The 22312-nt window shown below is 33.3% G+C and overlaps 3 protein-coding genes across 3 annotated transcripts; 1 reads left to right on the top strand and 2 right to left on the bottom strand.

Moving 5' to 3' along the window:
- Window positions 1–393: 393 nt before the first annotated feature.
- Window positions 394–3009, top strand: TRIADDRAFT_58057 (expressed hypothetical protein; the record flags this gene model as incomplete). The annotated part of the gene is made up of 4 exons (XM_002114310.1): window positions 394–468; window positions 1685–1762; window positions 2442–2547; window positions 2858–3009. 4 exons carry the CDS (start codon window positions 394–396, stop codon window positions 3007–3009), a joined length of 411 nt encoding a protein of 136 aa, XP_002114346.1.
- Window positions 3010–6682: 3673 nt separating this feature from the next.
- On the bottom strand, window positions 6683–6973 carry TRIADDRAFT_7195 (uncharacterized protein; the record flags this gene model as incomplete). Its single annotated transcript, XM_002113983.1, has 1 exon — window positions 6683–6973. A coding segment is annotated over one exon (291 nt), but the record flags the coding sequence as incomplete, so codon positions are not given.
- Window positions 6974–14055: 7082 nt separating this feature from the next.
- TRIADDRAFT_58055 (uncharacterized protein) lies at window positions 14056–18172 on the bottom strand (the record flags this gene model as incomplete). The annotated part of the gene is made up of 7 exons (XM_002113982.1): window positions 14056–14113; window positions 15242–15315; window positions 16112–16213; window positions 16373–16418; window positions 16680–16791; window positions 17151–17258; window positions 18022–18172. 7 exons carry the CDS (start codon window positions 18170–18172, stop codon window positions 14056–14058), a joined length of 651 nt encoding a protein of 216 aa, XP_002114018.1.
- Window positions 18173–22312: the final 4140 nt, after the last annotated feature.

The raw sequence follows: 22312 nt of genomic DNA, 5'->3' as shown, positions 1-22312 counted from the left end.
CAAGTGGCATATACTGCTTACTTGCTCACTACTCGGAGAAATGGTGTACCGTATAGAAAACGCTTGATTCAATGGGCCGCATTCTACTCCAGTCGCCAGCTCAGCATCATGGCTAAAACCGGTCAAACCAGAACAAAAGTGCTTTAACAGACCGGTACAGACTGACATCATTCCTGTTGATACAGTACAACTCCACCTACAGTACTCAGTCTACAGTGTAAAGTTGCGTTATTCCATGGGACGTACAGTACATACTACTGTACTGGTTTGGGCTTGAGAACAGTTATTATCCCTTGATCCGATACGGCGTACGTGACTCTCGTTGAAACCGAGTAATGGTCGAAAGCAGAATTGATTAAGTTAAGGTTCTATCTGGCAAAAAAAAAAAAGCGAATGGCAACACTACGAGCAAGCATTCGAGTTGTACGCCAAAGGAATACTATCCCAAGAAGAGCAGCTTTAACTCTGGTAAGCTTTGAACAATGTTCAACTGTGTAGACTGTACAGTAGATTGAATTGATAGAAGAGCCAGAATGAGTGGAGTCGAGTCCAATGGTCACACTGTCACTCCAATGGAATGTTTTGACACTAGCGGAAATTGCCCAAGGAGACTCTACTAACTGGCCAAAATCTTGATTCCTATTTTTTAGCCTTCGTATCAACTTCACTTTCGATATAGCTACTGTCAAACTTTAGAATCAATCATCTATTTCACTCTTGATCATCGCCACTCGACTCGAAGAGAAGGAGTATTCCACTTTGGTCTTGCATCATTTCTTCACTATTCTACTGTACTGGTAGGATGAATGATCAATGTCGGTCGGAAAAGTCAATCTGATACATGATACTGTGGTGTACTGTACACTAGCTACATTTTCATCATGACAACATCCAATTGCAATGTCTATTTTTCATCGACTCGTTACAGTCATCTATGATATAAAATAGCGATCATTTCAAGACTGACTTACGCTAATTTACCAATCCAGAATTAGATAGGATTGGTTGGTGTTGGTAAATGTACAGTATCATTTTAAATAAATAAAAGACATTACTATTCACCATTTAAATTACTCGAGTACCCAGGTGCAATCCCTAATTACGACTTGATCAGAGACTGCTGACATTTTCTTCTTTGTAGTCTCTGACTACACTCAAGTAAATTTTCAAATATGGATTCACTCTTGAAGAGGAAATAGACCATCATCCACCATTTCATTTTGACGCTGTGGTATCACTATAATTCAAATTTCTATTCAAAGATACGAGCACAGTTGGTATTTCATCCCTATACTACAGCGTATAGACAGTTACTCGACTCAGCGGAAATACAACAATGATGATCAATTCAAAAATCGTAACTTGGATGGCAATGATTTTATCCTATACTGTACCCACTAAACCACTGTAGGCTATACAGTACTCTCGAGACTAGTGATGCCTTCTAGATATAATTACAGCGTACTCTATTATAATGAATTATGCCGACTGTATAACACAAATTTAGATATACAGGGTTATCACTAATTTAGAAATACAGTAATAAAGCTATCAAAATATGCACCCACTATCCGCTTGTAATCACTTGATACTGGATAGTCTACTGCTACTAAACTTATATTCAATGGAGCAGCTAACTAGATAGCTTAATCTGACACTCGTCATTTCATTATATTAACGGTAGCTATGTTTTGCTTTGGAATTACAGACACGGGCCGCTGTCGATAAAGTCATGGAACTGATGAATAATAATCCTGCTATGGTAAGTGTTCTATTTATAATCCTGTGCTAGTCTGTAATATTAATAAGCTCCCTTTTGCCTTCATACTGTTTTACGGAAATAGAATTGGGTTAAAAAGTCATTATTCCTTGCTATATTATAATTCAAATATAAATTAGCCGGACGTCTACAACGCTAATACAGCGATGTCCTAATGAGTATTCTTAATTATCAATTATACTAGATAAAATACTTTCTACTCATTTTAAGCCAATCAAACATCTCAGGTTACAAGAGTCTTTACTTTGATACACTATAGTACAGTACTATTTCTTATGATAATTATCAGCCAAATAATGCAATCTCAAATGATCGTACTTGCTTGCTACACCTTGTTATCCTGGCAGATATTGCTTTAGAATTGTGTTTTTTAGTAAATTACTTATCTACAATCGCAAATAAATATAAAATGTACATTATTGATTAATAATAAAGTAGTAATCATATACTTCAAATTATTCGCTCAGTGTCCATGCTGCTACTAAATCTACTTACATGAACATGAATCTTTTGAAACTCCAAAGAATGCTAACCCATACTGCACTTGATGACTACATTAGAGGCATTTTTAGTTTACGCTTCAAAATCGTTAACAGCATGAAACAAAATTGTCTGAATCTATCAATCAATTAATTATACCTATAACTACATTGGTTTACAGGCAGCGTTGCGAATTGGTGTTCGCGCTCGTGGCTGCAATGGTCTTCAATATACTCTTGAATATGCAGACACAAAGAAGAAATTTGACGAAGAAGTCAGCCAAGACGGTAAATACTTAGCGATATTGTACTCAGAGATAATTTTTCCAACTCTCGTAAATTATAACCACGCATATATAGCCACTTATCATTGCCTTCTAATTTAGCTGCATGTACATAATATTTATCAAGCAATGTTACCTCAGATTATACGATGTAATAATTGATCATCTTCTTCAAACGAGTGGTTGTTTAAAATTTATAGCGTATTTGATATCTGCTTCACTTCATTATCACTAAGCATTAATTCCTCATAGTAGTAAAAAAGTATAATGCATAGTGTACCATCTGTATGTTAATTATGTTGCTATACTTCTAGGTGTCAAGATTTACATCGACTCTAAGGCTCAATTAACCATACTTGGTACGGAAATGGACTACACTTCAAATATCTTGGATAGCGGTTTTGTATTTAACAACCCTAATATTACTGGTACCTGTGGTTGTGGCGAAAGTTTTAGTGTCAAATAGTGTAACGAAAACTACTCATGTATATTGTACAACTGTAATCATTATGACACTATGTTAAGGAATGGAATTAATTACTAATTCAAAATTCTCAAATTTTCTACCGGAGATTTATATTTGCCCTAACGCATGCATTGTATAGCTAAGATATATAGTAATTACGACAGTAAAACTAAACATTGTAATTAATTGCCCATCATATAACATATTTTAATATTAGAGAAGACTCAATAAGCCTTCAACCAAGCTAATATTATGAGAGTTTTCACCAGTTTACAGTCATCATAAACGAAGCCGACTCAAAATAGTTTAGATTCTTTAAAATTTTTTTAATTTTGATATTCGATATCAAATCTAATAGATTATACTTAGCAATTACTGTCGTTAAGCCATGTATATATATAAGTAGTTTTTCAGGTCATGCTGATGAATAAGTGTATGTGTACTAGCAAAAACTAGCCTAAATATTACTTTTTTGCACTTCTGTAGAGTAGCCGATTAATACACCAGACACAGTGTACGTACGAATGGTTATAATTATTGTAAATTTTATCCGATTCAACAAATAAATAATTATATTGCACGGATGCGCTTGGGTAGCATTAACCTTGTTAATACGGCTATATTTAATAATACAGTGTATGACAGCATATTGTAACACTGGTCTAATATTATGTAATATTTTCTTATCAAGTGGTATGCTGTAATAATCTCACTTGTTTTAAATAGTATCACTTTCCTGTAAATGCTGATCATATTTGAGCAATAGTGTACGCTAAATTTCCATGGAAAACAAAATAAAACAATATTGCGCTGCATCTCCGATTCGCTATTGATTTTTCACTTATAATATATGAAAGAATAGCAGTCCTTTCATATTCATTTTTGTAGTTATTACAAAAATATAATGTCAGCTAATACCTATTTTAAAATATCAGCGAAACTTTATCTAACGGTGGACTAAGATGTCCACTCTTAAATATTTCAAAATTAAACGAATTTCCCTATTAGATTGTTACAATTGTGACGGCATGCTTTAGTTTACTCTGCACAGGTATCTAATTACGGTATAGGCAGCCAAAATGTCATTTATTACAGGTACTTACACGTATGACGACTATGGTACTGTTTCCACTATATCTATAAACTCAGGCAAGCAAGTATACGACACATTTGGAGGAGTTTTAACAACACTGCTGTATTCACAATTACAGTGCTTAAGTTTCACGTTTTAATCGGCATAGACAATTTTTAATTGCGCTAATTTCAAGGTCTTATTTGTCAGTATTCACAATTACAAACTTTCGGCTTATTAAATATAAGAGAAGATGAGTATGGCACTAGGTTAATAAGAATTCGCAATCATGAGTCATTTGATGTATCTGTTATACGACATTGAAATCAATGTCCATGCTGCTATATTCCAATATCGATACGCAAAAATGCGTAGCAAGTAGATCTAAATCCTACTATCTATGATAGAGGTGTACGCGAATAAGATTGTGCTCTAAGCTGAGAACTGTCCCTGTTGGCCTCATATTGACGATTTTCCGTATCATGCTTGAAGTAAAATGTTTTTAGTCGAAAATTCTACTTTAAATTTTAATGCCCTAGCTACCCTAATAATTAACATAACACACACTAACTCATACATGACTGAATGGCAAATACAAACAGGTAGTAATTAGTTCGTTCCAGAGTATACCGAAAGTATACAATCCTAAAGGAAACTCATCAGTAAGCAGGTACCTGGGGTAAAAATTTTTAAGCATGCAATCCCTACTCATCATGTTATGCTACCATTAGCAACTCATACAGCCGTCCATATAACTTTAAATATCTCGTATGTACAGTACAGCTATAATACGCATATTAACTCGTACACTTTACACAGGATTGTATTCTATATTCAAAATTTTATCTACAACGCATAAGGATAGCTAACGTATTCTAATCAGTGGCTACTACTTGTCTAGCGATTTTACACAGCTTTCAGACAACTCCAAATCCATGTAAAGTTATCATACGAGTATAAACCCATAATATGAGCGCTGAATTACGTTTTAAATTCAAGACTCAAGTCATAGCACATAAGCATAACATTAATAAACTAACGAATGCTTGTCCACTTATCGCACTACTAAAAAGCCAGCGATATTTGAGACTTGCAAGCTAAGACAAAATTTTCGAACAAAATGCGTATTTTATTTCATAGTCATTACTCGAAAGTGACATTGACGTGTAAATATAGCGATAAAGTAGTCTAATGACTATACGAAGCAAATCTAGAGATTATATATTGTAATCTCATCTCAGATTAATATTATTGTTTACCGTAGCTTTATAATCGATAACCTTCCTTATCATATCCAATATTATACCAGCGTAGATTGACACACTTTCTGGGACACGAAGAAATGAGAAGTTTACGTTTGGAAAGAGTTTATTATAATTATTACATTAGAATTATTAATATCTATGATACTTTCAACTTCCCAATGACCTTTTGCAAAAATCGCCGCATTGTACATTAATGAACATTTTTATCTTTCTCATTTAAATCACTAGTACTATCATTTTCTTGTTGATACAAATCATCGCTATAATATAGCTCTACTTTAGCAATTCGACGTCGCAATGGCACAAGCCACCAGATAAAATATCCGTCTCCGAAAGTATCGCGAAGGATATCACAAATAGGACGAGCTACTCTGAAAGAATAAAGGAATATAAGATCAAATTTATAGCAATATACTGATGAACTCTGACATGGATTTTGTTAAACTATAAAGAGTGTATCGTAATGATAAAACAGAAATAGATATTAAACGCAATACGCATATCGTAGTATTAAATCAATATAGGTTAACACCATTACAATATCTAAAAATACATGAGCAAGGAAAGTAGAGAGAAAAAACCATTGAAAAGAAATCAATCAATTTCACGCAACATTAAAATAGGCAATAATCCTTTAATTGACAACTTCATCCAAATTGACAACCATAAATAAATCTATTTTTTTTTGTAATTATCATACACGCAATCTAAAAATACATATTTCTTGAGATATTACATCATACTGGTGATAAAATTATAGAGGTTGCTGTTAGAAATAAAGTTCTGAGTACATATATCGAATCAATTTATAATCAAGTCACTTTAAGTTGATAATATGTATGGCAAAATAGAGATCAAGTATTGTCGTAAATTAAGCAACATGGTACTGAGGATAAGCACTATTGGAGTAGCAGTAGTTATAACAAGATGGCGTAACCGACGAAGTCATCATATTGGCTGTGGGCATCTGGCAATCCCGTAGAAACCCTTCATTGCCAACCTTTAATAAAGGTTGGTTGTGATGATGACGGTAATTGGAATTGGTAACGTATAAGTTATCTCGTTCACCGTGGACAAAGTTATTAACAGCGAAATGGTTTAAAGGTGTAGGTAACTGATAGGCTGGATAATTATTGCAAATGTTTTCCATGTTAGGTAAGAATTGATAGCCCGTCGAAGAAGCATTTATGCCGGTACGATTAGGTGGAATTGGATTAGCGGTAACAAATGGCGGTGTTGAGCAGAGAGGGTTATTGTGCATACGCCGAGGAGAAACATTTATCATTCTATCACCAGTCTTATAGTGAGCTTCTAAAAAATTTCTCGATTTTTGTGATAGTCTCTGTTTCGGATGTCGTTTATGGAAATTGCCTTCCTCAAAATCTTTAAAGACCAATGGGTGAATAGACCAGTAATTGCTTTTGCCTCGATTACTGCGACCAACTTTAATAAAGCAATCGTTGAGTGATAAACTATGGCGAATGCTATTTTTCCAACTGCTATCTTCCACTTTATAATAAGGATAATTTTTAGCGATGTAGTCTATAATATCAGCTAAAACTAATTTCCTATCGCAATTACTCAAGATAGCTTTCGCGATCAATACTTTGTATGGATGATTTGGACGAGTAATATTATCAACGTCGTCATGATGGATGTTATTGCAATGGCTATCAGCGATATCATTATCCCCTGACTCAATATTAGTCATCACTGTCGCATTAGCTTTCTCTGTTGTAGCTGGCGAAGGGAAGGAAACTTTCATATTGTCAGTTAACTCGCAGCGTGATGCTAAATAATTGTGATAATTACTACTATTAACCATTCGTTTAAATTCCAATAGATTGAAGGAATAAAATCTATTTTAACTGGATTTTACAAACAATTCTCTGTCGGGATATTTTACACGAGATGTCTATGTGAGCGTATGTGAATGTTTGTATGTTATATAGAATATCTAGATATGAACAAGCCAGTTAGGATCTTGATTCTGGTAATTCAAATTTTTAATTTCAGATCACTAAAAAATAATAAAAAAATATTTTTTGGTATATGTTTAAATTTATACAGGTACATCTATTAAAATATGCCAGTATTACTTCTCCAAATACCATTAAAAATAGTAGTACAAATTATTAACGGTTCATGCGTTCACTTAGTACTTTAAATGTTACGATATAATGCCGACATGTATGAATGCAGTAGATTGTATATTTTATGTAATGCAATCGAATATTGATTGCGCTACATTTGCACATGTTTCGTAGCAAAAGGTATCCAACAGTGTGCAACATATGTATCAATTCGATACAGCTATCATAAAATTGAATGAATATCGTGTTGAAGACGAAGTAAAGCTGCCCTACTAATACACAGCAGGTAATTATGCAACATTTGATGACAACTGCAGTTCGAGAGTATTAAAGTATTAGCATTAATTTTTTATTGTGTACAATTTTTTTTGCTGTCATATGCTATTAAGTACTCTACCGTAAATATTAATGAATAAAATGGATTAGCTGCGAACAAACTCCTCTTAGCTGACAAATTGAATCGATGTAAAGCATCACCTACCCGATGAATGTTGATGCCACTATCACACTTCTGGCTGGAGCAGAATGTAGGAGAAATAAATATATAATTCTCAAGAAATGACCAGTGCCAAGATTAGTGAAATCCTAACCAAAACTACGATTATTCTATCATTTATGCGTATTGCAGCTAAAGTAGCAACAACTAAACTTGAAGACATCTGACTACACACTTAAATAAGTGAATTCAGGCAGTTGTTTGTTAATTTCATTATTAATTTGGGTATTATCGGCTTAACGGCTACTACAGTATAATTATTAGCAAAATAGTTAATCATTGGACAAACGATAGGATTGGCGGCGCCAATCTGTCTGGGTACGCCGATCAATGCCGTAATTATTATCATAATAATTATTACGGTCATTGCCCACTCGACGACGTAGCAAATTCTTAGTGTACATGATTAAAACAAAAGACGTTTTCACATCCAACTTCCATGTTTACCCGCCGCAGCTTGCAGAGAGTTCAGATGGCTAACATTTTAAGTGCCGGTCAATATACAAACAAAAATGATTACTCTCAGGCTACAATATCCAAAATTGATTATACATAACGGTGTTATGGTCTTTCCATTTCAAATCTAGCCCATTACAGGTGCACAAAAGGGTGTAGACTTATTACTACTGCTATCAAATTCATCAGAACCACCGGAATTTAGCCCAAAAGCAAATTAGATTATAAATTCCATGATTATACAATATGTTGATACACATTGATATATTATACTAAACTTTCTCTATACAAAGCAGTCAGTATCCAATTTTTTTTCCTGTTAAGATTTCATCATCTATCCAATGTCATCAAGTTGGCTAGCCAAAAAATTGTAGATTTTTGTAATAAAAACGAAAATACCCATAACACAACATAATATCCATGATAAATAGACAAGATATTATCGAAGGTAAATTATGCGCATAATTACAGTAATATTAATTGCAGATTAATCGTCCATTTTCTAGTACGCATACGGTAGTAATGAAAGATTTGAGTTCGTGATAACCGCATTTTCTGTCGAGTACATCAGTTTATCCTTTATTTAAAATTTGTTTTTCTGCTCTAATATATCATTTGCAATGTCTAAAAGACTTAAGAATACGACATACTACCTAAGCCCATTTTAATTCTTACCATACAAACTGAATTATTATGCAAACTGTAGAAGAAAAGGTGGTGCAGTGAGCAATATCAATCACTACATACTGCATGATAGGAATAATTGTGATTTGGTATTACTGATCCCGCACTCACTGAGAAAATATCACGGCTAAAGGTTCAACGTAAAATCAGCATATAATGATACAAAATATGACGATCTTATATTGCCTTTAAGCAGAATAAAAATTGACGGATAGAAGCAATTATTACTTCTCATAGAATCCCACGTATTATTCCTCGTATTATCATTAGAAAATAAGTTATAAAAATTCTAACGGACTTACGTGATATAATAGCAAATATTAGCACTACAATAGTGTCCTGATGTCGGATTACAATATAGTTTTAAGACCCTGTAAAACAGACAGTGCAGCGCTCATCGTAGTATTCCAAAACTTATCCTATTTACCAACAGATCTTAGGAGATATTCGTTAAAGATATTTCAAGTCACTGTTTATTCTTATACCATACTCAAGAAATACCATTCTCTAGACCTATTTTAACTCACGTTGAAATCTTTTACACTAGATTATACTAGTTTTTTACAAATTTTCAATGAAAAACATAATCATATAACAACACGTAATAAGAACTTCAATAACATAAAAATGATGTTGGAAAATTATCATTGTCGGTCAAAAATCATGATTGAAATTTTTTCTCGTAGTTTGTTTAATTTGTCTGCACCAGTGAAATGCTCTTTAATACAAAATACGAATGCATAATGAAAGGCGCAAATCATATTATTTAATAATACTGTTCGGTGGCTTATTCATCTCATATTATGAGATTCTAGCTATTATAAAAATATAGTGAGAGGCTATATACTTGATAACGATAATACTGTAATAAGTTAAAAAAACTTTCTCTTGTTACTGAAACAAGCTGTCAAAAAAATCGAAATTTTACAAACAATGCTAAAAATATATCGAAAGTTTTTCATTAACAATAGCTTTAATTTTCCCTATAGGGTAATCTAATCGTTAATTAAGATTGTGTTTGTTGAAGAAATTAAAAAAATTAAAATCTATTTTACACATTGCAAATTGTCGGCGTTTTACAATACGGTGCTGTCTGGAATACTATTAGGGTGTAGACATTGCAGTATCCTACATTTTTCGGTATTAATTCAATGTAGGTGTGATTGCAATTAATTTCAATTTCAATATTAACAGTGAAAATCAATAAGTCTGTGACTGACTATTAAATTTTAGCCATCTTACGTAAAATGGTAACTATTATGAAATTAGTGCGAAAAATAGAGAGCCATATTTACGTCTGCATCAGTACTGGACACTGTTTAGACTAGATTAATGGTACTATACGAAGAGCTTAATAACACATAATGATAATTAATACAATTAATTTTTAAATAATTGGTAATTATATTATAGCTACTCCATGCAGAGAAGGTAGAATGTCAGAAAGGTTGCATCTGCTAGCTATCACACCCCTATAACGGTCATATTATTGTTATGCTTTCACAAACCTAATGACCTGGTAACCTCCAATACGTAATAACCCTAACGGCTATAAATAATTAAATAAAAATAGTACCGTATAAATTTTAGTAACTATTCTTGTACACTAGCAAAGCACCAAGGCATATAATGATGAAAACACTGTAGGTAGATTAAATTATCACGCTTCAAATAAAAGTGATATATAGATAAGTATACAAGTAAGTGTTGTTCATATTACATCGCCCGGTATCATGATTTTAACGTTTGTGCCATTGATAAGTAATCCTTTAGAATGATTTGAAGCTTATGTAAATGTACTACAGAATTTCTGATGTTCCATATTGTATTTCTAGACATTAAGAGGATATTGCTTCTGTGCAGTATTGCATGATGGAATAATTGTCAATTTGAGGTACTGAGAGTCAAAATCATATCCAAGGGAATTATAAAAGTAAAAATAATAAGACGCAGTGCACATATTGAATAGGACAATCCTGCTTGACATTTTATTGCTTGAAAATAATTCATGAGTTTTACGTCTATATTATTAGATTTCTAGTTTCTATCAATGTAAAGAGGAAGTGCTATGTCTTTGTGCAAAAATCTTTACAATGTAATATATTATCTTTGTACGGGTAGAATATCTGTCGGAAATAGCGATAGCAATTAAATCACAAAGGAATAAAATATTAGCGCAATAATATACCCCATGGGATCTGCTCTTTCCTTTTTTTATAATGCCATGATTACAGTCACCAATAGCATTTGAATAGGGCAGTGGTAAAATTATAAAACAAAAAGGATGCCAATTTCTTTAAATATTTGCAGAATTGCCCAAGGAAAAGCCGTAAGTTGCTACAATCCGATGTAGCGCCTTATAAAGGCAAGTGCATTCTAGACGCTAGCTAGACTATCAAGTGTGAACGTCAACATTCATATTAATATTGATAATTAATATAAATTATAATTAAGAGACTGACGAGTGATTACGCTGTGATCCTGTTTAATCTAGCTGTCAGCCTTAGTGAACGGTACTACAATAAACAAGATGGATTGTTGTAAAAAAAATAAGTCAACAAACACCGTATACAACGTACACAAACATTGTCTACGGCCTATTGGGATTCAATTGCCTTCAATACGAGGAGACATCAAAGCTATTTCAACAGAAATGTGTAGAGCGCAATAACGTTAATTCTATAAGACTTCCATTCTTACTCTTAATTTATGTCAGTTTAATTATCTTAATTTATGCAGCTATGAGATGGATGAAGATAATTACAAGCCCATAAAAAGTAGATGGGATACACCTGATAATAATATATGCGCAGATAAAGTTATTTATCAACAATGTTGCCTTAAATCCAACAACAATTGCCCTTTAAGATGAAGAGACATCAAAATTGCTTCTGCAGAATATCCAGAATGCGATAATATATAATCAAGTCATAATACAGTGTTATACTCTATTCTATAAGTCGTAATCTCCTAACCACGCGTTAAGTTATAGTATCTGTATTATGAAAATAGTCATACTTTAAAAGATCTCAGCTAAATCACTTAATGCTGTTGTACCAGATTTATAATTGCCAGCTTGCAGAATACCCCATAGCATATGCTTGACGAAATTAGATCTGGTAGATTATGTTATTGATTAACAATGTTATCTTAAATCCAAATAATATTTAGCGGTTATATCGAGCAGTTTTATTTATTAACCCTTTAACGTTAAATGCTTATAATTATACAGCTCCTGTCCAACTTCACTAGGTAATAATTTATGAGTACATAGCCGTCTAAATAATTAATTTTATCCCATTCAACTAAAATTATATCTGATGTGCAACTGTATAATACATCATACTCGCACTATATGTCATATTCAGTTATGCCATCCTATAATTGTAATCACACATAGATACGCGGCTAGACTAGCAACAGTAATCTAAACCGGTCTATTTCCAAGAAAAGATTCAACGAAGTGGAAGAAGGAAATTCAGCAAATTAATAAGTATAAAGACTAAATATTCAAGATGTTATTCACGAATAGTAAGCTATCATCATATCATGTTGAAAAATACCATGAATTCGTTGAATTAAAAAATAGCCAATACCAAGTCGAATAAACATAAACTATAACATTTACCCTTAGGAATTATACCTCACTGCATAGTAGGTAATATCCATCAATTATTATAACTAAATAAAGAATCTGGATGATGAATAAATACTTATCAGGTATAAATAGAGACTATTGGCTCCATAATACGATATACTATTTATCTTTCATCATGTATATTTGTTTGTTTCTCGCGATCATGGAAATTCACAGTTATTATTATCGATTTTTTTCTTCAAGCTATTACATAATATACAGCATATTACAGAACAAATACATATGCATTACTATTTCCACGTACTATGTACTATACACGAAATAACGACAACATTTTATTAATTTCATGTTATGTTGACATGAGAATATCAGAAAAGTAAATAAGAAGAGATTTCTAGACATTACGTTATCACATTGATGACAGCTGATGTGGGTTACGTTAGAACTATATATAATTATCTCATGAGATAGAAATATTAATTCTGAGGTTATTGTTTCCACTAAGCAAATATACCCCAATTTGGGGATATTTCTGATCATTTAAATAAACAAAGACTAAACATTCTCGACATCCAACCTTGACATTTGCCAAATACGTAAAATGATTATATTCTAATATATCGCAAGAGCAAATAAGAAATAAATAAATCCGTATAGTCTGTAGCTGGCATAATATTTGTACATCGAATTAAAAATTGGATTTAAATGTTTACCTAACAGGGAAAGCTGCAGACTACTCGGATATAATTTGTCCTTATACGCATATAGCATGTTTGCTTGGATATAGCCGCTATCCCAACTGTTGGTATTATCTTGCTAATTCATTAATATAACTTTGGTATGAATAATATACATGATGGCAAACGCTCATATACTAAATATAATAAATAAACTCCCATTTAACTGTATCTCTAGTCTGATATTGCCTACTACAATCTTCTATCATTACGATATCGTATCATATACCGTATTAATACACCTAGCGCCTCCTTGCTAATACCTCCAAAAGTTTCATAAGTAGACGTATTAGTAATTGAAAAAGAACAGAAAGAATACCATAGCAAGACATTGCTTATCATAACCCGCAATTATTGCATATCATACTCCTGCTAATGCACACCAATATCACCTACCGTTAAAAATTTCATTAACACGCACGGTAACAACGGAATGATTAATTCTGTCGTATGTAATTATGATTGTTATATAAGCATGGTCAGGCGATACCGGTAATGTTTTCATACGAGTGCATATGTGGTATATATTGACTGATACTTGCATTATTTCTTATTGTTTATTAAACTGATATCAAAGATAGTATAGTCTACTGTGAATCAGACTGTTTACTTCAAAAGTTTTGTCATAATTTTTCTTTTATTTCATTACGCAACCGTAAGTAATAACACTGTTAATAATGTAGTCTTCGTGATTCGAGAGAACCTAAGATAATGATATTTAGTCGGTAAAAATAAAAAAAATATACCGTATAAAATCGTCATTTAAATGATTACTTTGTAAAAGCTACGTATTGTACTATAACGATCATAACAATAGATTTTCATAGATCTAGTCAATCTTGATCATTAATTTACAGATCACTTATTAAAGAAACTAGTAATACTTCATTCACTGTGTAACTATCTGTCAACATGTATATCAAATACCAGTATATAATACTGTATAAGCTTATATAAGAGTATTGGTTCATCACTTCCCATTCACGATAATTTTTTAATTTTTACTCGAAAAGACGTGAAAGCCTCCAATAATACGTCTTTTCAGGATCCCAGGTACTACTAATGTCTCATAATCAACATCATCATGATATCATTATACTGCAGTACAAATAATTAATAACAGCTTCCTTGTTTTTTCACATTGACGGCACACGTCTCAACTTTGTCAACCGCTACATATTAATCCCTCAATTAATGTCAATAAGCCACGTTATTAATAAACCAATTTGCTAAGATATACGATATTAGGTCAAGTCAAAAGTCAGACGACTTGCGATCTCCATAGTCTAGTTATAGTCTGTCTCGATACCAAAATCTGATTATTAGACCTAATTAGAGATGAATATACTTCATCTTATCGAGAGTTTTACAATCTGTAAGACGTACCATATTCGCTACTTTTTGCTAAGATTATCTAGCCATGAACAATAATATTGTTGATTAAATGCTGCTACATTTCTCCTTATGTAAGATAATCAAAATGTAGCTATATCAGAATTGCCATCAATTGTGATAGAAATATCTGTAAGGTCTGCAATTATCGGCTCATAGCTGCTGTTAAAGTTACTCGTCCAAAGTTTTCATAATATTTGATACCATCATCAGTAAAATCAACAAAAAAACATTATATAATTTGTCAGTCTGGGAAATGGATAACAAATCATAAAATTGCAATTTCTTTCAATTATACCCTCGTTCTAGTATCGTAATGAGATACAGAGTTTGATACCACAGTTATTCCATATAGGAAATGCACAGCACACAATATTAAAAATCAATAAACTGATACCATAAATAGATGCGACAATACTGTCATTATTAATAAGAGTACCTGGAGGAATAATAATTGTTGTGGCCTCCTTTGCCCGCTCGGCGAGCTTTAATCCTTTCTGCTGTAGTCTTGTTCTTATATATAGATTAAATAAACAATTAGGAAAAAGTCATGAAGAGGTGACAGATGTTTAATAAACAATAGTAGTTGAACGAAAATTGAAATTTTTAAATGCCGAACTATTTCTAGAATAAAGTATGTCTAGAAAAATATCTCATAATATAACAAGTACAGTAAGAGGCGTCAAGAAATGGAAAAAATTGGACACAAGAAATGAAATTGAAGGCTACAAGATGAATACAAAGTATACAGTACAATTTACTACTAATAAAAGATGCGTACGATATATACTGTAAATACAATGTATCGTATGTGGAATATTGCAATAATAATCCGTTTTATATCATTTTATATTTATATGACAAACTCATTATTAGATATAAAAATTTTCAAGTAATAATCAACAATTATATAATTACTATTAAATCAGGATGTTTAACGGCAGACTAAATCGAACGTTAAAATGTGTCATAATAAATTAGCAAACTACAGATTTAACAATGGAATTTAACAAATAGCGAGAACAAATATAATAAAGTGTTATAAATATGTAAAAAAGTTCGTTATACGCATACACGTCGACTAAGATTAAAGTGGTACTGTAATACATTTAAATCATCTAATAAGGTAATAAATAAAGAATAGATCTTGTCATCATTACAGATGGTGTTCATACATCATGTATAGTATCGAAGCAAACTGAAATTCAAATTTTTACTGACTAATAACTAACATTAATTTCATTATCTTACCTACTTTTATATATCTTAACAGCTGAAGTGATGATAAAACTACTACGTAAAAACCTACCAACATCAGATTAAATGTTTGATTGAGTAATAACATGCTGGTAAATAGCCAAACTGCTCCCGATAGGGCGGTAACGAGATAAACAATCCAGTTATTCTTCGACTATCGACAAGAAAAATGAGAATTATTCCGTAACGAGTTAAACGGAATAATTTATGCATGTTATATCACGGATAGAATCCTTTCGTTCTTAGTATGTATATATTTAACGTACACTATTCCAAGTTACTATGAATCATAAGTGATATTTGATTTACTTACCATATAGCCACAATTGGTGCATTGATTCGGATCTATATAATATAACCTGCATACGCATATTGCACCGCTTATAGCAGAAGCGACAATACAATAAACCAAGAAAGTTATAAAAAAGCCCTGATTGTCTTCTCCAATGCAGTTATTGATACTTTGAATGGAATATTCATTATAATGTATAAAATGGTCATGTTTAGAATTGCATACATAGATACAAGTAAGAAAGAATTTTTACAATCGAATAATAACAATAGATTTTAACATAGCACTAAATGTCTTAAGTTTGACGTTCATTAGCATGCTGACTTACAATTTGCAATGATGATCCAGCTTACGAAAGCAACGCTTACACGCCCTGCAGTGATGACTCCTTAGCGGTTTTCTCACCTTGCACAACTGGCAGTAATCGAATGCTAACGTCTCTGGGCGCAGGTAGATAAAAGTGTAGCTCGTAAAAGTAATTTTAACAGCTTAACAGTTATAACAGTATACATATAATTAGCCTGTTATAGTCCCTTCATGCTCGAGAAATATTCTTACTAACGAAAGTTAATTATTGAGGAAATGATATCTAATAGGCTGTATTGTGTTGTAAATACGTTTGATTGGTCAGTATACACTTGGCGCTTGGTAACGGTTTTTATACTATGATGATAAAGCCCTTATCCACATACTGTACAACACCAGAATTACAATGAAATGATATTATTGGGAATACAGGACATAAACACTATTTGTTACTATGCTGCGATATCAATGTATTACTGGTATATTAGCTTACTTGGGTCAGCCGCAATTTCATCAGTAGTTGGCGGTGGTAGACAGCCCGGATCCGACAGTGAGACATGTATCAACGATAATAACAATAAAAGCATAACTAAGGCATATCCTACAGACCGGAGTATAAACAGGAGAGTAACAATTAGTACAATAAGTCTATACTTACCAACATCACTACTAGACGTTCTATAAGTAATGTAGCATTATCTTATAAAAGTGATAGATGCAGCTAACGAATGTCGTATACATCAACAGTCGTGCAATTGAATCAGATGTATACTTAGAAGTTTATACCTGTATGTCTGAAAGCTGTCATGCACACAGTACAAAGCATGCAAACAGTAATGGATCGTAGATAAAATAATACGTATATTACTATTTACATAATGTCATTTTTGAAGCGCAATACGTAGAAAATTAACACACTAGTCGGACAATGGGGTCAATGTGACAAAATGTTGAAGGAATAATGATAGTAATAATGTAATCTACTGTAGCTCATATTCTACTTAGGAAGATATTGAAGAATTACAAATTGAATCGATCAAATTAACCCAGGTCGTAAAAGATTGTACATGATAGGCATTAGGTAGATGTAACGATACAACTTATAACAATCTAGCAATACCGCTAGCCTACACTAGCGATCCATATAAATATCCAAGTTTATATTGTTATCGTCATTTTTAACGTTAGCATAATAATATAGAAATACACCTATAAATGTAGTAAAATCTACTAAACAATCATTAAAATTGAATGCTAATATAACGTATTTTCTTATTGATGAATAACAGCGCATAAGATTTGCTAGAACATTAAAAAGCGATTGCTTATGAACCATTGCACTACGAGCACATAATTGTACCTACCAAAGATGACAAAACTTCTGTGCGCATAAAAAGTCAACAATATTAAATGAAAACACGTGTAGAAAGATAAAGTCCAAGCGAGCAAATCTAGTATTAGCCATGTTATCCCGGTCCTCTCGCTATTAAATCGCCATTTGTGAATATCATCCATGATATTCTAGTTGTCAAAGTTCCAGCTGTGAATGATGAAGAGTAAAATATAGAGTAAGTACAAAACAGTTGGCTTACTCAAATCAATATCTACCTTGATTTAGTAATATTTCCTTTTATTTCTATGCCATTACGTAGATATTATATAATTGGATGTACAGTGTGTAGGACATACGAGCATACAATACAGTGAATATTTTCAGCTACTCAATATGCTGGCATGTATGAGCTACTACGGATGAATAGTATGAGTATACAGCATATAACTTGGAATGTTCACCGGTGCCAAGTGTGTCAGCAATCTACTGTAAGTATGTATATGACTAACATAAATATGTAGTAACTTGAACACAGTATTTTATTAACACGTACTCAACGAGCTAGCAGCATGTAGACTACCATATATGACAAATCTGAATGCACGTTGTATAACTGGAATATTTATAGATATTATTCAATGTACTGGCAATACATGAGCTACCATAGATGACTAAATATGAATGAAAGTGTAATGTAGAAAGTCAATATGGAAATAAATTTGAATCTATTGGTCTAGAAAGAATCATACAGCTACTGACTATAAATAGTCCATGCGATACATTGCTACTTACTGTACAAGCTAACATCTGATTTGACACCTAATCAATCTCTTCCACCATCAAAGCTGATACAGTATCGCGATTTGATAACTCGACTGTAAAGAAGAAGAAAGTCAATTTAATCGATTGAAATGATGCTTCTGTACTCGTATGTACCTATTGATTATCATCCATTCATTCTCTAACTACTCAATATCGTATGGTATTCAAGCCCAGCTAAGATTGCAGCAAGCGTTTATATGGTATTCAAGTCTAGCTAAGATTGCAGTAAGAGTTTAGATCATATTCAAATCTAGTTAAGATTGCAGCAAGCGTTTATATGGTATTCAGGTCCAGCGAAGATTGCAGCAAGAGTTTATATGGTATTTAAGTCCAGCAAAGATTGCAGCAAGAGTTTATATGGTATTTAAGTTCAGCAAAGATTGCAGCAAGAGTTTATATGGTATTCAAGTCTAGCTAAGATTGCAGCAAGAGTTTAGATCGTATTCAAGTCTAGCTAAGATTGCAGTTAAGAGTTTACTAGTGCAAACTCCCGTCGCTTTGCTGACGGTTTACGATAATGTGCTCATTTAACAGATAGTATTACCATTTGTCGTACTCAGTAGACCTGTCAGAGGTTCAGTAACTTTATACCGTGTAAGTCTAGCTAAGGTTGCAGCAAGAGTTTATATGGTATTCAAGTCTAGCAAAGACTGCAGCAACAGTTTATATCGTATTCAGGTCCAGCGAAGATTGCAGCAAGAGTTTATATGGTATTCAAGTCTAGCAAAGACTGCAGCAACAGTTTATATCGTATTCAAATCTAGCTAAGATTGCAGCAAGAGTTTATGCCATTCTCATATGAACTACACTAGCCTTTTATGCGATAAATCTACATAGTAATTCCAGCTATTACTTTTCTGTCTTACGTTCTTGTGCCTTGGATCAACCTATGTTCAAAGACTTCTATCGCTGTACATCTTCTTCCTTTCCTAGCTAAAATCTTGGCTAATTCATTTATCGGAAAAGGCAAAATGGCGAGAGATGGTCGTGCAGTATTCGAGCACTGCGCTGTTACTATGATTGTTGTTTATACTTGTGGTGAAATGAGCCAAGTATCCTACTGTATCTTAAGATTAAAGGTTACAGTATGACTTCTGTACCGCTACATGGAACAGTAAATCGTTGATTCGTCTAGCCACTGTACTACCCCTTTACCAAGGAAGTTGTCTAGTGTTTGTATAACAAGTGTACTGTCATCTCGGACTCACTCCTCTCTTGACTATGGCAGATTCTTCCAAAAAGTCTCTTATGCGATCCATACTATCTCAAATTGCAGAATCGAAGTATAATCTAAACACTCATTATGATCTATAGCGCAACCATTGAAGATTAACACTTTTCACCCCCATTAATGCTGGTGATAGTAGGCTCAAAATCGATGCCATATGTCTTGGTTGATACACATTTCTCATCACCATCTGAATCAGTTACTTCTGTATTAATACTGAGTAATTGCTTGATACCCGTTTATAGCACACTCTCCTTTGTATGATACACACTCTCAAGTCCTTACCACGAGTAACTACGATCGTTCTTCGACACATCTGGCCATGGACTTCTGAAGAAAACCAACTTTATTTTATACGAAGTCCGTGACTAGAGGCTCGATCTTACGTAAAATTAAGGCATAATCCTACGATAGTACTACGACAGATCAGGCCAAGGACTACTGAAGAAAACCTACTTTATTTTATACGAAGTCCATGACTAGAGGCTCGATCTTACGTAAAATTAAGGCATAATCCTACGATAGTACTACGACAGATCTGGCCAAGGACTACTGAAGAAAACCTACTTTATTTTATACGAAGTCCATGACTAGAGGCTCGATCTTACGTAAAATCAAGGCATAATCCTACGATAGTACTACGACAGATTCTACGATAGTTCTCCGACAGATCAGGCCAAGGACTACTGAAGAAAACCTACTTTATTTTATACGAAGTCCATGACTAGAGGCTCGATCTTACGTAAAATCAAGGCATAATCCTACGATAGTACTACGACAGATCATACGATAGTTCTCCGACAGATCAGGCCAAGGACTACTGAAGAAAACCTACTTTATTTTATACGAAGTCCATGACTAGAGGCTCGATCTTACGTAAAATTAAGGCACAGTACTACGATAGTACTACGACAGATCTGGCCATGGACTACTGCAGAAAGCTAATTTTATTTTATACGAAGTCCATGACTAGTGACTCGATCTTACGTTTAAATTAAGCCACAGTACTACGATAGTACTACGACAGATCAGGCTATGGACTACTGAAGAAAGCTAACTTTATTTTATACGAAGCCCATAGCTAGAGGCTCGATCTTACGTAAAATTAAGGCACAGTACTACGATAGTACTACGACAGATCAGGCTATGGACTACTGAAGAAAGCTAACTTTATTTTATACGAAGCCCATAGCTAGAGGCTCGATCTTACGTAAAATTAAGGCGCAGTACTACGATAGTACTACGACAGATCAGGCTATGGACTACTGAAGAAAGCTAACTTTATTTTATACGAAGCCCATAGCTAGAGGCTCGATCTTACGTAAAATCTAGGCACAGTACTGCGATAGTACTAAGCTAACTTTATTTTATACGAAGTCCATAGCTAGAGGCTTGATCTTACGTAAAATCAAGGCACAGTACTACGATAGTACTACGACATTTCAGGTCATGGACTACAGAAGAAAGCTAACTTTATTTTATACAAAGTCCATGACTAGAGGCTCGATCTTACGTAAAATCAAGGCACAGTACAAGTGAAAGTGAGAATCCACTAGTATATTCTGAGCCAATGATAGCGGTCCCCGTTAGTGCAGGTGGCTTATATACTAGCTCTCAGCTTTACTCCCTCTTGCAATAGATGCACGCCGAGTTAAGGCTACAGACGACTTTCTTCGAATGGAACGACAGTGAAGATTGCTGCAAAAGTGATCCTGTATTTATTTTTTAGTCATTTTAAAACTATTATACATCTTCCGTTTTTAACCTCCATGCTGAGCACTAAGCCTGTCTTGTGTAGAGTAGAGGGCAGCTGTCTTCTTCAACTTCTAGAATTTACTTTCTTTAGGGAATACCGTACGATGCGTGTACCCATGCTGTTATTATTGCAGATTATTCGATGCTGCACCACTTACTCTAAATTACTGTACTAGTCACCATCAACAGTATACTAGATCCATATTGAATTTGAACTAAGGAACGATATATTTTAATTAAATTCAATTAGAACGATTAAAGCATCACTCTGTCAATATTGTTCTATCCCAACTATCCTAACACTACGATGATAAAAGCTACAATCACCTGGAGATACAGCGATACAATAGCCAACGTATAAAGACTATCAACTGTATCCTTGGATACAGCGACTTTACTGTATCCTATGAAAGTTTAGCCGGATATCATCAGAGCTACATGTAGTTAGACTAGAAAGTAAATGGTTACTCTAATTCTACTTGGAAAGAGTAGAACATTATAAAAACAATAGTTTAAA

The sequence above is a fragment of the Trichoplax adhaerens genome, genomic scaffold (genome assembly GCF_000150275.1).
Source record: "Trichoplax adhaerens TRIADscaffold_7 genomic scaffold, whole genome shotgun sequence".
Taxonomy (NCBI): domain Eukaryota; kingdom Metazoa; phylum Placozoa; class Uniplacotomia; order Trichoplacea; family Trichoplacidae; genus Trichoplax; species Trichoplax adhaerens.
Note: the sequence above shows the minus strand (reverse complement) of the source record. Positions and strands in the feature narration are given on the sequence as shown.